Source organism: Chaetura pelagica, unplaced genomic scaffold (genome assembly GCF_000747805.2).
Source record: "Chaetura pelagica isolate M959 unplaced genomic scaffold, ChaPel_1.0 scaffold138, whole genome shotgun sequence".
NCBI classification, from domain to species: Eukaryota; Metazoa; Chordata; class Aves; order Apodiformes; family Apodidae; genus Chaetura; species Chaetura pelagica.
Window position 1 is genome coordinate 3,441,843 of NW_009954215.1, and position 17,207 is coordinate 3,459,049.

At 37.4% G+C, this 17,207-nt stretch overlaps 1 protein-coding gene across 1 annotated transcript in view; it reads right to left on the reverse strand.

Moving 5' to 3' along the window:
• DNAH3 (dynein, axonemal, heavy chain 3) overlaps positions 1–13,041 on the reverse strand; it is a 54,856-nt gene extending 41,815 nt beyond the window's left edge. Inside the window, exons 1-13 of the mRNA XM_010003238.1 lie at positions 12,952–13,041; positions 10,273–10,498; positions 9,546–9,558; positions 8,350–8,527; positions 7,539–7,728; positions 6,312–6,507; positions 5,282–5,407; positions 4,381–4,576; positions 2,901–3,080; positions 2,369–2,505; positions 2,105–2,210; positions 1,355–1,533; positions 156–340 (exon numbers count right to left, since the gene is read on the reverse strand). Coding sequence (XP_010001540.1) covers positions 156–340; positions 1,355–1,533; positions 2,105–2,210; positions 2,369–2,505; positions 2,901–3,080; positions 4,381–4,576; positions 5,282–5,407; positions 6,312–6,507; positions 7,539–7,728; positions 8,350–8,527; positions 9,546–9,558; positions 10,273–10,498; positions 12,952–13,029 — 1,990 coding nt within the window. The 5' untranslated portion in view covers positions 13,030–13,041. The remainder of the gene's footprint in view (positions 1–155; positions 341–1,354; positions 1,534–2,104; positions 2,211–2,368; positions 2,506–2,900; positions 3,081–4,380; positions 4,577–5,281; positions 5,408–6,311; positions 6,508–7,538; positions 7,729–8,349; positions 8,528–9,545; positions 9,559–10,272; positions 10,499–12,951) is intronic.
• Between the last annotated feature and the right edge of the window lie 4,166 nt (positions 13,042–17,207).

Genomic DNA, 17,207 nt, shown 5'->3' on the forward strand with positions numbered 1-17,207 from the left:
TTTTGCCTCTATTAAATTATTTTGATTTCCTTTCTGTCTCTTTTGGAGCTTTTCATTAGCATTCTAAAATATGCAACATTTATGCATGCAGACCCCAAAATCTATACAGAAATATTTTCAATCAGAGGCTTTTATATTTTATAACTAAGACATACCAGAAAGATGAGCATATTCCATGAGGAATCTCAGTCTCTGTGCTGCTTCAGCAACATCATCTCTCAGTTTAAAAACAGTAACTCCACTGGATTTCTTTAAGAATGTATCATATTCCACCAGTTCTTCAGTGTTCTGAGGCACCTCACTCATTTTCATTGCAATTAAGTCATACTCACTGCAAACTCTACAACAAAAAGAAACAGACATCTCACTGGGATCCTAAGTAAAGATAGCTGCCAGGTCTTGCTAAGGAAGTTGTTATATATATATAATATTCTTATTTTAAACAAGAATATTGATTTTCTTCATAAACTAAGTATTCAGATTGAATACACACAGTAAACAGGCATTTATAAAGGCACTTACTCTGTACAATCAATTATATTGCCCTAACGTGTTTACAAGAATTGATATATCACAGAATGATCACTAAGTTGGTTTCAAACTACAATTAACAGCATATTAACAGTTTCCTTCCTATAGGTTTAGAATTTCCTTTTCAAGACCAAATCTGCTGTGGGATATTTGAATGCAGTGAGCAAGAACCCACTTAATCACCCCACAACAATAAAATCGAGTGCATGTCATTAAACAAAGTTATAAAGGGAAAAATTATCAATCAGGTTTGTTTTATATTGTACATGGGAACAGCAATTACAGAAAGGAAAAAAAGCCTGCTATTTTCTTTCTTCCCAGTGATTTTTTTTTCTTGTTCCAGAATCCAGTTCAGTACTGCAAATACCCATATAGACAGCAGGCACACAGAGAGCACCCACACACAAGACAGGCTCATTTAAGCCTTCCTCAAGCCTTCCAAAGGTTAAGTGTTCGGCAGAAGCTCATTGTCTAGAGCCTTCCCACAGAAAGTGGAGGCTGAGAGGCTTCTCTAGATTGTGCTTCATCTCCACCTGGAGATGTTTTTTAGTAAGTGGGTTGAATTATTTTTTATTGTGATTGTCTCTCCATTCCCTGTGGAAGTATGCTTTAATTCATAGAATTATAGAATGGTTTGGGTTAGAAGCTACCTTAAAGATCACCTGGTTCCAACCTCCCTGCCATGGGCATGGACAACAGGTGGTGGGGTAATTGCCAGTGTGGGGGTTTTGTTGCTCAGCAGATGAATAAAGTTAACTCTTCCACAGACATACAGCATCAGTCCACACAGACAGCAAGAACCATGCATGCTAACAACACATACTTTTGATTTAACTCTCTGTTTTCCACCATTGCAAATTCAATCAATCTGTCTTTAAGATTTTGGGTCCGATTGCAGAGTTCCTTGTTCAGTTGTACAGCATCCAGACAGAACAAGGCCAGAGGGACAGTGGCATGCATGGCAGCAATCTCTCTTTCCAGTTCTGCTAAGCTGTCAATCTTCTACAAATAGTAAATAATAAATCTGTTATTTTTTCTGAAGATCCATAGATACAAAAACCTACAAAACTACTTCTAATCAGAAAAAAGGAGAATATATGCCACATAGAAGAGGGAGCAACTTTTTTTTTTTTTTTCCTTCCAGACCTCAGCTCCCATCCACAGATTCCAGGGCTGAAAGCTTTGCACAGTAATATGTCATATTAAGGAACACCATAGGTTGTCTAAAAAAGTCTTCAGCCACAGGCTAACTCAGGAATGCAGAGAGAAAAGCAGAAAGAGCTAACTAAGGGCAAGAGAGTCAACAGACCAGCAAGATGCAGATTCACCAAATACTCTGAGCAACCTAGTGGGACCCTACAAAACCCATAGAAGAAGGCCATAAATAAGATTGCTTCTGCATTTACACAGCAAACCCATAGCACGGGGCTGTGAAAATTGCGATGGCTTCCCTGGTACTCCCAAAGGTAAAACAAGTCATCTGAAAGGAAGTTCTTTACGCAATGCATTAGGAAGTCAAGCATGATGTATTAGCTGCTCTATGAACATGTAGCTGCTGTCAGTTAAATATTACCTCTGCTAAAGCTTCTAAGGAATTTTCTTCTTGCAAGAAAGCTGTGACTTCTTGCTGTGCATTGTTGTCCAAAAGACTGCTATATTTCCTGTACGCGTTTAAATACCTTAAACACAGAGGGTCACAAAAACAAACATAAGATTGCTATGTGAAAATTCTCTATAGTAAGAAACAAATCAACTCAAACTATTTGCTTGAGTCAAATGGATACTATTATGAATCTGAAAGTAGGAACAGGTAATAAAGTTAAGAGCCACAACTTACTTCTGTGGACCAACAATGTTGCTCTCAAAGATCTTTTCAAGTTTGTTCACATAATCTGTAAACAACGTTTCATCTGGTTTGACTGTACTGAGAATGAGATCATCTCTTTTTAATTCTGGAAATAACAATTTTTCTACCTAAAGGGAACCATTGCAAATACTGTCATAATATGTAAAACAGAGGAAATAAGTTATTCTATTATCCATTAACCCACCACTTCCAAAAAATGTCTTATTCGGTAAAAACACCACCATGTGTAAAGGCTCCAATTCATAATTAACCCTTGGTTACACACACCGTTAACTTGCAAAAACCATATGAAAAACAAACCAGGGATTTCATAAAACTTGAGTCTGAAAAAGAACAATTCCTATGCTGTCTTCTATAACCACTGAAGTTCACACAGCTTATGATACACAACCCTCAGTTTCATCTTCCATTTGTCACTTTTTTGCCTCTTTCATAACTTTTTACATCATTGACAGCTTTCATTCACAGTGTATTTTGTATACACCTATAACTTATCCAGTACCTTTGGAAGTTCCTCAGCACTGTTCAGGATCTCTGTGAAGCTATGACTGATGACATGCCAGTATTCATTCAAAGGTGGCTTAAAGACAATCTCAGGTTCTTCCACACTGAGTTCGATTGTTAGTATCTGAGGTACAAAGAACTGCTTTTCTTGATATGGTTCTGTGAAATCATTTCCATCCTTAAGGAAAAGAATGGAAATTGTACATGCCAAAGAAATCAACTGCAACTATAATAATTTTTAAAAGACTTAAACTCCCCCCAGATCTCTTAACTATACAGCACCAATACGATCTTGACCCCGGATTTTTATTTAAAACACTGATGCCCCAATACACAAGATTTAAATGTGCCAACTACTAAATGCATCTATAAAAGTTGGAATTAGGAAACAAGATTTCAGCCTAATTGCCTTGATTTTCCCTTAACAGAAGCACTAATTATCACACAGAACAAAAGCTCTAAAAAAAATAATAATCCATAATGCCTATCAGAAATAAAATCTAGAATAAAGTGCAAGATCCTCTTTCTTTCAATTGCCTTGTATAGTTAGTAAGAACTCACCTACTCCCAAATTGCCTTTACAGTAAATGAATCCTAATCCATTACTAGACTCATAATGTAGATGCAATAATGTTGTTGTATGTTTTTTTTAAACCAACAACAACAAAAAAAACCCACAAAACCAATGTAAAACAAAAAAAACCAACACCAAACCAACTCACAAGACAAAACAACCCACCCCAAAAAGACCAACCACCAGTACCACCATGATCACCCAGGAGCAAGGCTTTGCCTAAGTTTGGCAGCATATTGTACAACGTGTGATCCTCTGGCTATAATGCAGTATTTAATCTGTTACATTTACTCTTTTAAAATACATTTCATTTTGTCTTATCATGGTAGATCCTGGGTGATCTGAAATTTAAAGAACTCATTTCCAAAAAGAGGCAACTTTATAGTTGTCAAAACAGTGGTATAATTACAATTATATGCCTTGAAATAATACAGGGCACCCATTTGGTATAGACAGGGACACCACATACACAGATTTCTCTGCAAAGGATGAATGATGCATAAGTATAGGATACACGCATAAGTGTACATACTTCTGACTTCAAAGAGAATCATTCATGTGCTTTCAGGAAAACATTTTTTAAGTGTTTTGCTTGTTTATGGTCAAGGAAAATAAAACAATAAAACAAACAAACAAAAAAAGCACATTCACTCAAGACAGAGTTAAAAACTCACATGAACTGCTAGTTGTAACCCTACAATGAATAATTACTCAAGTGAGCGGCTCTTTGTTGAAAAGAAAATTGCACTGAGTATGCACAGTTGCTTGAAGGATTCAGGCACTTTTTTACGGAGGGAAGAGCTATCAGTGATTTTAGCTTTCAAAGAGCATTACATTTTATGCCTATATGAATTATTATCTCTATATAACACTGAAAACTGTAGATACAATTCACAGCATATACCTTATGGATCGTAAAATATGCAAGAAGATCTTCTAGGGAGTTAATGACCATCTCACGGAGTTGTAATGACATTAGAGCTGCCACTGAACGAAAATAGCTTTCAACTTGCTGGGGGGAATCATAATCCGTTTTAGGAGCAAGATGAAGCCATTTCTTCTTTTGATCAAGGAAAATGGATGCACAAGCTGGGATCCACCTATAATGGAATAATAGGGAGAGAAAGTTTTTTAAAGCTTATTAGTCTTACCTTGCTCCTTCCAATGAAATCTACCAAATTACCCAAAGAATGAGCAAAATTCAAAGGGCTAGTAGAGAATCGTTAACTAGATGCCAAATGAAACAGGACCTACAAGGACTTGCAGAAAACCTGAGCTTTTAAGCTAAGGATTCTTGTTGTAATGGACTCCTATTTTGAGTTTAAATTAGTATTAATGGAGAAAATACTAGTGACATTATTTAAATATCAGCATTAAATGAAAACACTGAATCTGGAAGAGATCCCCTGTGGCAGATTCAGTCACCTAATAGCATGGTCTATTACCTTATATAAATCTCCTTCTTACATTGATCAATTTATAGAATTTTAAAAGTTAGGGTTTCTGTCACTGTTTTTATAGATTTAAATTCTACTCCTCTATGGCCAGAAACCTTTTATTTTCCAGTCTACATTTATTCATAGCCAGTTTATTCCCACTTGCTCTGTGCAGGCACTTCTGCAGTTTCAACAGCTTGCTCAGCATCCAGATGTTTGTCCCTCTTCGTTATTTTCCCCTTCGTTTTGGCAGCCTTGTGGCTGGGACTAGTGTCATCTCAACCTAAAATCTATTCTAGAAAGGGAGCTTCATATAAATCAGACTCCAAGACACTCCGTTTATCTACTGTTAGTACATCTGGCACTGACTTGTTTTGAAGAATATGGTGAGCTTCCACACAGTGTCTTCGAACGACCTGCTCAAATTCAGCGGGCAGCGGCGGGAGGCCTTCGGAAACCATTTCCTCAGTGCGAACAAACCTTAGATGCCTATACCTATGGAAGCAAAACAGTAGGTATTTTATGGAATTCTGTTTAAAAGAAACCCATGAAACACAGTCAGGAAGATTTAATATGTATTTATAAACATCAATAATGCCATTGCATGAATGCATATCACTTAATTGCTAAGCTGTCCAACAAGTGCATTTCTAATGTTTGTTCTTTTTTTGCTACTAGCAAACATAAAAGGCTTCACAAATTTTACTTTGTACTTGTTACATTTAAAATTTTGTTAATTTTTTGCTACAATGGTTAGAATAACTTCTTGTCCTTTTCCTGAATTCATTAGTATATCCAGGCATCAAAAAAAGCACACAATGACACCTATAGCCTCTATTCTGCATTAATAGCAGTAAGTACCACAGTCGGTAATATTCAAGAGCTTGAACTGTTGCAAATGTTACTTAAATGCAAAAACAGTTCTTAAGGTTACTAACTACCATATTTAAGTTGACAAGAAAACACATCTCAATTTTCAAAAGTCCCCAGAACAACTTCCAACAACAGACATCTGAAAGAGAATCAATTTTAAAGAATGAATTTTGTTAATTTCAGGAATCAATATGGGAATTTACTTGAGCATTGAATCTTAATTTAGGGATAACACCTTTTAACAAAGGGGATATTTTTTTCATAGCACAAAATTATCTGTTCTTCACTGTGGACATGTCAAACACGTTCATGCTTGCACTCAGATTCTGCAAATAAACAATAATTTTATGTTGAGATTCTTACAGGCTCAGAAAAAAAACCCATTAGAAAACAGAACACTTTCTCTCTACTGACTTCCCCAGGATCTCTATAGCATATGTAAGAAGTCAGCAGAGGCCCTCTCCAACCAAGCCATAAAATAAAACATTCTGAATTTAATTAAGATCCCATGAACAAGACATCTTACTCAGAAAACCAGAGCTTTTGTAAAGTGGGCATCAGTGGATTCACTATGAAGAGGTTTCTTTCACCCCAGCTTTTCACTTCTTTGTAAGACTTGTGCCATGGGACTGGTGCACGGACAACTCTCTGGGGAAAGGGGCGTGGGGTACTTCCAATAAACAGTCTCTCTCTCTCTGCAGGATCCAACAAGATGTAATCGACTAGAGCAAATCAGATATATCATGGTGAGAATGCATTTATGGTCAAAACCTACATACACAGTGTATCCATAGAGATACTTAAGAAATTAAGTATTTAAGAAAACTGAAAGGAATAATTTCACAGGTGGAAAACCCAAGTAAACTGTAGGACTACTGAAAAGAAAATTTAAAAAATTGCATGATCTACAGAACTGTCACTTTCACATTCACTTTCAGATGGGCATTACTGAATTTCAAGGATTATGACACTTTTGTATCTATTTATAGATTATCTTCTATTTGATGATCAGGAGCAGTGTAATAACATACATTAGATACAATGTAACTGTAATGTCTAAAATTAAATTATTTGAACTTGTGACATGATCCCAGTGTAACATCTGACTTCACTGGAGTTATGAGACAGATTAATTAGGCTGTTAATTGGTATCACTCACTTCCTGCAGAATAACAAAAATGTTAATCTGGGAAGTATCTATTAAAACAGCCTCCCCCCACATCAGAATCTAATATACTTAAGACTGCTGTTGACAGGTGCACCTATCATGTACTTGAAAGCCTCTAGCAATGAATAATCCGCTGCTGCGCTTCATAATCTTAATAGTAACAATGTCTTCCTAATTTCTTATCTAATTTCTTTTGCTACAAATTAATCCTTGTCCACCATCGTTTGATCAATTCTCTCTTTATACATCTGATGTGATGATGCAGAATTACGCCTTTTGAATGTGATTTGACTTGAATTAGGAATGGGAAACTGTGCAAGTATGGACAAAAGAATTCCATGCAACCATAACTACTGAATTTGGAAATTACTACATTTAAATGATGGGACGGAGAGTTGAGTAAACAGATATTTGTTGAAACTGGAATGTTATGTAGCATGATTACAGATTATATTATCTGAGATACCTACTGCAGTTCTACTGACTCCAAAAGAATTCTTTATGGGTGCTAAGAACAGAATGTAGACTTGCCTTCAGAGTGCAATGTTTACATACTCTGAATTGCTAATAGATTTTGAGCCTTACCAGTGGATTTCATGAGGCTGATAGTATAGTCTGCCTTAATCTCTTCTTTAAAACTCTCAAGTGAATTCTTCAGGTTTGGGTCAACAAGAATGTGATCTGGAACATGCTTTAAAATTGCATTAATCACTTCCTTATCCTGAGGTGCCAACATGTCTTCCCGCACTCCATTAAAGACGTAGTAACTGTACCGCTAAAAAATAACAGCAAAAATATTATGCCTAATGTATTAATTTTACCACAGATAATTAATTCCTATGAAATATTTTTAGCTTTTCTATCACTAGAGCCTTTTATATAATTGAAAGGTGTTTGAATTTAATGGATTTTGGTTATCTGTCTCTCGTTTCTTTTTAAAACACTGCCAATGTCTGACATTTTTACAATACTTCTGAGCAACCTGCCCTAGAGTTGGTCCTGCTTTGGCAGGGGAGCTGGACTTAATGATGGCCAGAGGTCATGTCAAACCCCTGACACTCTGTGATTCTGTGACTTCCCAACTGGTTTGATGTTAACTTATATACCAAGAGAACTGAGTGCAGCATATTAAATTACTGATCTGTGAAGTAATAGCCAACAATGTCACAGGTTAAGAATTTGAGAAGATATTTCTACTTGCAAACCCACTAGAACAAAAATGAGAAACAAATGGGAAAGTTGACAATATTTAACAGGAGTTTGCTATTCTGAATATTTACATCTTCTAATCCTCATGTACTGCCTTGTTTTCTCAACTACTTTCTACACTTCACAGACATATATTGCAGATGATTACTCATGCTACTTTTATCTTAAAAAGAAATCACAGAAATACCTCTATCTCATTGGTTGAAGGTGGCCTTTCTTGTTTACTTCTCTCCTTCTCCTGTAAGTCCATGACTTCGAATTGTTCTTCTGGGGTCAATGGTTGTTTGTCTGTATAATGTATATGTAATCCTGGTGTACGAGTAGGTGCATACAGTGGATCCAAACCCTCTGACGAAGTTGGTGCACTTGTGAAAAAAAAGAATACAAGTTTAGTGAATAAAGAAGCAGTAATGATTTCTTAAATCAAATTAACAAGTGACAAGCATTATATATAAAACACACTGTGCTGAGGACAAGTATGACCTATGAAGGATTTCAATTAGTCATAAAAAATCTCAGTAAAATTGCATAATATGGCTCACTTTAATGGAAGTAACACAATTGTGTAAAAGTTACAGCTGCACCGTATCACCCAGGCAATATCTTATAAGCAATTCTATCAGAGCCAAACTTATTAGCACTATGACTTGGGTTGTTCAGGAACTCCACCTATTTTAAGGTGATTATCTTATCAAAATCTTAACAATCTGAGCCAAAAGTTCCAATTGGCTCATTTGCATAAAGATTACACTACAGACTTTTCTTTGTGGTTATATGCTGTCCCCTTTAGGGGCTTTGGCCACACTGCTCAGGATGAGCAGGCTGTCACTCTCTCAATTTACTTCACATTATCAAGTCCTTAGTTGAAGATAATTTTTTATGGTACTCATCACCATGTTATCTTAACAAGAAAGTTACTGTCACAGCACTTCCAGAGAGGACTACTTCCTTGTTTTGCAGACCAAGAACACAAGCACAAAGAAGAGAAATATTCAGTACAGCAGAGCACTCAACTTGACACAACTCTAGGAGCATTACAGCACATTTAAACACCCACAGCAAAACTGAGAGACTTCATTTCTACAATCTGCATCTCTTTTAACTAAACTCTGGGTTCTCAAGTTAGTAACCATGAAAGGAAGATCAGCATGTCTGAGATTGAAATTTGTCAAGCCACAAAGAAGCAGTTAAAGGTGCTGGCTTAGCACACAATGCAATTTCAGTCTTGATGCACACAGGTTTTTCTTTTGGGAGACACAACATTTCGTGTCTGGATGCTTAACATAGCACCCAAGTAAAAAGAAGTAAGAAATCAGATATCTAGATTGATTGTATAACAATCCAGATTCATTGTATAATCTGTGTAACATTACAGTGCATTACCTATCAGGACTCCCTTGACTTCTTTGTATAAGCTTGAGCTTTTTCCTAGAAGGATCAAATTCTTTTGAATCTTTAAGCACCAGTTAAGAAAATCATATACAGGAGTATTTTTCAGAGGAGATATTATTTCAGATTGGTGAAAAATGCAGCTAAGTCAATTATTCAGATAATGAAATAACAGAAAACTACAATGTCACAGAAAAGCCTTTAGTTCTGTCTAAGCTTTTAGCAAGACATTGAAATAATGTGTTAAATAATCTTTCTGATTCTGGAACTATAAAATAGCTTCAGGAAAACTCATGCTTAAGACTTCAGTGTTTACTTACCTCCCTGCACACAATACATTTTCTGCGCTGCTACTTTCTATTTTGAATATAAAAGCACTTCTAAAAGATGTATAATTCCACCAAATATACTGCACATGAAAAAATCTGTACATGTAGAAATAGTAAGAGCTAGTGTGTAATTAATGTATTTTCTACTTTGCAAACAATTCCCTCCAAATAATTGCATGTGACTGGAGGGATGAACCTAACTAATTAATCAGAAACTGGCCTTACTTTTAATAAAGTTACGCATACATTTGGAAATTTGTCTACACTGCCCCTGAGGTGGGAAGCTTGTTTGCATTTCTTAGGGATAAGTGATTTTTCCAGGGATGATGCCTAATAAATAAGCAAATAGAACAAGCAACGCCGAACTTATGAACACATTCAGGTGTGGATACAGAGTGGAGCTGTTCTTTGCTGGGCTGCACTCTGTGATGTCCCTGTTGCAGAAGAGGACTTGGGTCTGCACACATTTTTCAAGGTCAGGTTCCGTGCAGCAAGGGAATAATTATTGGCGATGGAATCACTTGGGCTTCGGGCACAACTCAGCTCTTTGAACGGAGCTGCCAAAGTCCATGATGTTTGTTGCATCAAAGGAGGATAAGAGCTGCTGTCGAGGACACTCTGAAATTGAGGGAAAAAAGGAAGAGCTTTACAGAGCACAGTAATTCAAAGAGTCTTAGAGCTACAACAGAGTTAAAGAACAAAGAGCAAATACATAAGGTCAACTTAGAGTCATGTGACCACCACTCTCCTTCTACATCCTAATCTTTCACACATGTTTAAGGATTATTTTACACAACACTTTAGAAGTACTCATGAACTTTTTTTTTCACAATCAAGGTCTTTTTTATGAGAAGACCTTAGTACATTATCTGGTACGCTCTACTTCCCCACATCTTCATCTTCCTTCTTTTCTTCTCTTTACATTAATTTACATTTAGAAAACTCTTATTCCTCAAGCCTTTTTTTTCCTTACATTAACTTAAGTTTAGAAAACTGTTATTCCTCAAGCCTTTGCTAATGACCTGTCTACCTTTAACACTCAATCCTTGTAACAGTTGAACAATCATACAAGTTCATAATCTCATACAATTCAACTCTCATCTTTATTTCTCTCCCACATCAAAACAGGATTTGTAATGCATTTCTTCTGTCTGTTCATTCCATGTTTTCTTAGGTGACTTGATACCTCTTGACTGGCTTGTCATCAGTCCTGTTGTCTAAATTTTAATGAGATCACTCACAGACATAAGGGATGAAGAATCAAGAAGTATGTTTGTTACCAAGATACCCTCAGAGAAAAAACATACATAAGACAGAATCATGAATATACTTCATATCAGGGTTCTTAAAGTTCTTACTCTAAATTCATGTTCAGCTTGTTTCTGTACTACCTCTTCTTTAATGATTTTTTACTTCATACTAATTTCTTCCTCTTTACAATGCAGCATTGCCATCATCAGTTTTAGATATTTTAAAAAGCTTCTAAATACATTCATGACATCCCATCTTTGGTTCCCTCATCACTCTTGCGTTAGGAGGTGCAATTAGACTCATCTTAGCATTTCATGACCTCTGAGAGAACAGCATACTAAAGCATAAAACAGCTTCTTTTCATTTAACCCATAGATGCAGCTATGATTAATTTTTTTCAGTCTATCACGAGCCTTAGTGAGAACAATAATACACACTGCCAATCTGAAATACCAGCTAAGGCAAGATGATTGCATCCACCTTGCATTTTTCTTCTGACTGACAGGAAAAAGAAAAAGTATTGACACTACTGCTGCAATCATATTCCTTAAATTAGCTTCTGAAAATCCTTAAATTAGCTTCTGAAACTTTTTCAGTACAATTTCTTCCACTGCACACACTAGACAGATGGGTAGGTCCCTGAATTACAGTTTTGGGGAATAAACTGATAATTAAAAAAAAATTCAGAGATTCAGAGATTTTCCCCAGAAAATCACTGTGTTCCTTTAGGAAATGCTGAAGTCAGCATAAACTCTGAATTCTCATCTCCTCTCTTAATTAGGCCCACTTTGTAAACTATATTCTTTCTTCCCCACCAGGCAGAATAACTTTCTGGCTGCAGAGCAGGTGCCCTGCTAATCATGGTAACCATAGGAGCCCCTTGAGCAAAAAGCTGGTCAGAGAGGAACAGATGTTTCTGGAGAAGAATAAAGTCACCTGGCAAAACTCTACAGCTTTTCAAGACTGGTTAAATCAGCTTAAATGTCTTACATAAACCTCTAATACATCCCCAGAAGTCTGACTGATTTTTAGATGAAAAGAAAACATTCTAATGTTCATCTTTATTTAATATTTTTAACTTTTTAACCATTATTTTAGAGTATGTTTTATTTAAAATTTCCTTATTTTCAAACAAGCCTAAAATAACCCATTTCCCATCAGAAACTACTTCCATTTCTTCACAAACAATATCTTTCTAAAGAAAGGCATCTTAGATCAACTGAAGTGCTGACACAAATGAGCCAACTGAGCAGCTGTGAGGCACTCCTTGTGGGGAAAACCAGCTCTCCCTTCTTCCTCCCCTTAAGTGTTGTCATAAGTAATTTTTATTTGTGTTGCACAGTGGAGGCTGTAGCTGTGCAGTTGTACAAGCTATCCATTCTGATCCATGCTGCACCTGCCAAGCTGGTTTTGGAACAACTCAGGGGGTTTTGTGCTCTGCCATAAAGTATTGGGGGGGGGAATCACAGTTTGCTGGGAAGAAAAATATTTGTACTATTTGCTTCCTTCCCCAGAAACTTAAACTCAAAATATTTACTCCAAAATGTAACAGCAAATAAGTAACTATAAATTTAAAGAACAGATTTAAACTGCTATTGTTTAATGTCCAAATCATAATGGAAGCTGTAACAACACTTTTCGAAATAAAAGCAGCTCTAACAAAGTACCTGACAACCTGCTCAGTACTTTCACTTAGTAATTTAAATAGTTTCTCCTATCTTTACATCATATGACTAATACCTGGTAACATATGTTGCCTAAAATCATGTTAGGACATGTAATTTAACACATAGCCTGACACAAAGGGAGAGGACACATACCTGATACAACTCTGAAGGTGCATCTGAAGCAGAAGTAGTTGAAGGCGGTAACTCTGGTAACTGGTTTGGATGACTCATTTTATACACTGAATCACTTTCTGACTAGAGAGAAATGAAAAATAACCTCAAAGACATTTATTAAACAGTCTTGAAAAAGATGCATTCAAAAGGAACAGAGAATTGCAGTTTTAATTGAAAATGATGTATTGCAACTTTTCTAATTTTAAGACAACTGGCCTTCTGTGCAGTGGGTTCCTCAGCAAAACAAGTTGTCAGATTGCAATGTTCTTTGTTGTCATTTGATAAAGCTTTAATCACCAAGAAATATCAGCTTAAAAAACAAACAACATTCTTATATCACTGACAAAAATTATTTAAAAAAAATATTTTAAGTTATACTAAAATTTCTACATGCTGTGTGGAGTTTGTAATGGTATAAACACTGGATATTAAAATATGAAAGCCTACCAGACTGCCAAATTGACAGTGAAACTGTCCAAGACATGTGAGCTGCAGAATAGAAATGCAGGGCATTTCTGGGAAGAAAAAAACACACTAGATTTTTTCATGTCTAAAATGACCCAGTTCCAGAAGAAGCTCTATTTCCAGGATGCCCCTGGAAGAAGAGATTGCTCACAAGGGCTCTGCAAAGTGTTTTAATACAAATATCAGAATCCCTAATATGTCTTTGGAGTATGTTTCACCTCCTCAAGGCGACAGTAATTTGGTGGCCTTCCAGGACTTCATATGAAGTCCTCTATTTTCTCAGAATTATTTAACCTCACAGTATTTTAAGATGTTTTTGAATGGCAATTTTCCTTAGTATAGGCCAAAACCTCACCCCTAGTCTGCTCTGAGTTTCCTAAATCAGATTTATTTAGGAGATTCATGAGGAACAAATTCCCAAACACATAGTGACACTATGAGAAAAAGGAGGTATGTGGTATCTGAACACCAGTGAATTAAATCACCATGGAAAAGAAAGTTATATCCCAATACAATAATGTTTGAATAGTATATAATATTTTAACAGCATTTTAATAAATTAATAATTTTTAGCAAGTAGTTATTGCTTTCTGATATATGACTAGAAAATTAGAGTGCCTGAACCTAATTTTCCAGCAGATGAAACAGTGCCCAAAACCAAAATAGAGCCCATTTAGAAATACAGTTTGAGAAAGGACTGCTCTGATTTACCTCCTTGGTATTCCCCAGTGTGCCTGCACACAGACATACAGAAATCAAGACATTATCTCTGCCTGGCATATTTCATTTAAGACAGAGTGAATTGTTCTTGTCTAATGACTTTAGGATTGGGCTTTAGGGTATTTTAAAAAGGAGTAAACCATGCATTTTATTAGGAGATTTGTTCACTCCTAAAGGTACAAGAGTTATTATGAAAGCATTGTTCATTTTTAAAAGCTCTTGATTTATATGCCACCTAATATTTAAAAAAGTTAAATATTTGAACAAAGGAATTAATAAGAAGTATATTATAAAGCATTAGGTCCACAGAATATTCAACAAGAACACTTTTCTTCAAATATGAGTTCTTCCAACGTCAATCCACCAGAAATGGCAAATTTAATCAGAAGCTTTGAAAAATTAATCAATCTTCCACAGTCACTGCAGAAAGAACTTACCCTGAGGAGCCCTGGGGTCTGTGTTGGCTTAATTTTGCTTTGCTTGTTGTTTGCTTAGTAGTTTTTGGTCCTATCCCTCAATATAAGTATCCTTGTCATTACAGGCACTAGAAAAGAATCAGAGACTCATTTCAGGCACTACACAGGGTGTCAAGATGAAAAATCTCTTTGCCAATTCCATCCTCCTTGTTTACAACACCAAGATTTCTTCCTCTCCAAACCACAGAGTCTCTTTTTCTCCACTCCTCTTCAAGGTCATTTTTCACCTTAATCTTTCTAACTCTATTTAGACATCTTTCAAGCAAGTATATTTTCTACCCTGCTCTTTCACATTTTTCCAAAACCAGTTCGTTCCCACTGCCTTTTCTAATGTCCCCGGGACTCTAGGCCCACAATTGTGGTTCACAGCAGACAAAGCCACATATTAATTGCTGTGAGAAACAAACACACACCAAAAGGAATGGGAAAAAAAGAGAGAAAGATGCCCAGCATGTCTTACACATCCACGGAGTGCATGAGTGAGCAGGATAAGAGCAGGTACTACCTGCAGACGCTCTTGCTGCAAGTTCCTCTGCCTGTTTCAGCTTGGTGAGCTTCTCTGACACTGCCTTTCAGTCCCCAGCTTCGTTGCCCCAGTTACAGCGTAACTGGTGCTTGGAGACAGGAATTCCCTCGTCCCTCCCTTCCCCAAGGAGAAATGAGCCCCTTTCAGTGCAGTGTTGTGCCAAGCTGTGGCCACGGAGATTGAGTTCCAGAACCAACGTGCAACTGTGCAGGTTCACTTTACCTCCAAAAGCTACTAAAAACACAGTCCTAAGACATCTAAGATATTACGACATTTGTATGAAAACACTGTACACAGTACAGGAGCCTCCAGAACAACAAAAGCAATATAAACCCAACTTCTCTTAGGAAGAACTGGGGAAAAAAATACCACACACCTCCACCACTTTTCCACCATTCAGAATCCCTGACAATCTGAAGGCAGCAGGTGAGATGCTTGTGCTCCCAATTCCTCTAACTCTGCTTGTTGGCATTTGCCTCCCACCCACAATTGTCATTGTGTCCTGAAAGCTCCTCCTTCAAACTTCACAAATGAGAGTTGTTACTGTCCAAAGTGAAATCTAGCACAGTCTCCCCATACCAATGCCCAAGAGAGGCATTGTACATGGTTCTGCCAACACAGCAAGCTTTCTAGTCTAACTTAAAACTCCTTCTCAATCTTCAGATGCTATTTCTCATCCTGTTCTCTCTAAACTATGAGAATGGCCAATACCCCTGATTTAACAGCACTGTTTTCCTTTTAACTTTGGCCTCTACTAATACAAATGGAACATTGTTCCTGCCTGGTGACACCTGAAAGTTCCTACCACAACCTAAGATGCTCTTAAACCAGCAGTTTGGGGTATAGACCCAGTGCTGCTAATGCTGGAGCTGGCAATTGCTCAGGTAGTGTGTGTGGTAATTACAAATACTTCAGTGCTAGTCTGCAACATGAGTATTTTCCTGCTTATTCGAGCTGACACTGGCATGAAGACAAGCTCAATTAAGCAACAGCACAGTAACTACTGTTATTCTGCACACAACCACTCATATGCATATATATGCATGCCTTTTGAAGTTAAATTAACTACTTGTGCTCCTTGGGAAACATTAAAAATATGGGGTTTATAGAGAGATTATATGTGCATTTTTAGAAGAAGAAATAACTATGCATAGCAGGAAAAAAAATTACTAAGATTACAAAGCTATCTCCAAAACTGCAGCTACAGCATGTTTCAAAACCAGCCAGAAATTCAAAATCTCCAACATACTTCTAAACTCAGTGGAGGCACTAAACTTTATATTACTAAGATTACAAAGCTACCTCCAAAACTGCAGCTACAGCATGTTTTAAAACCAGCCAGAAATTCAAAATCTTCTAAACTCAGTGGAGGCACTAAACTTTATAGTGCCATTATCACTGGATTATGTCACACTCTAATTCTAGCAGGGTTTCCCTACGTTCACTTTCAAAAAAATGACACAAAGGCAATAAATTGTAATTTCACATGCACTAGTCTACCAGGAATACCAGTGCACTGTGCAGAGATCTTGCTGAAAACCCAGCTGAATGTTTAATTACTCCTCACGCAGAGCACCTCTCCGGCAGGTTCACCCCTTGGCCATCCGTCCTGGTTTGCGCCAGGATGAGGCCAATTTTCTTGTTTCTGATTTATTTTTTTCCTTCAGCGAACTCCCTTTTGAGGCTCAAACCAGGACACCATCCGAACGCCCGTGGAGGCAGCAAGGCTGGCTGGAAAGGCGTGGGAAGCGAGCAGGGACGGGGGGAGGTGGTTACACCGGATGGAGCGCTTTGCAGCTGCGATTCACGGCAGTTCACCACAAACTGCCTTCCTAGCGCCCCATTCCAACGGCAGCCATCCCTTTGGGGGGAGCTGGTGGGGCACGGGCATCGAAGGGAGCAATTCCCGGCGCTCGGGGCCGTGGGGCGAGGCGGGCAGCGCCCCAGCCCTGGTACCGAGCAGCCCTGGTACCGAGCAGCCCTGGTACCGAGCAGCCCCGCGGGCAGGAGCTGCGCGGCTGCCGCGGGTGTCCTCATTTTTTAGGCTG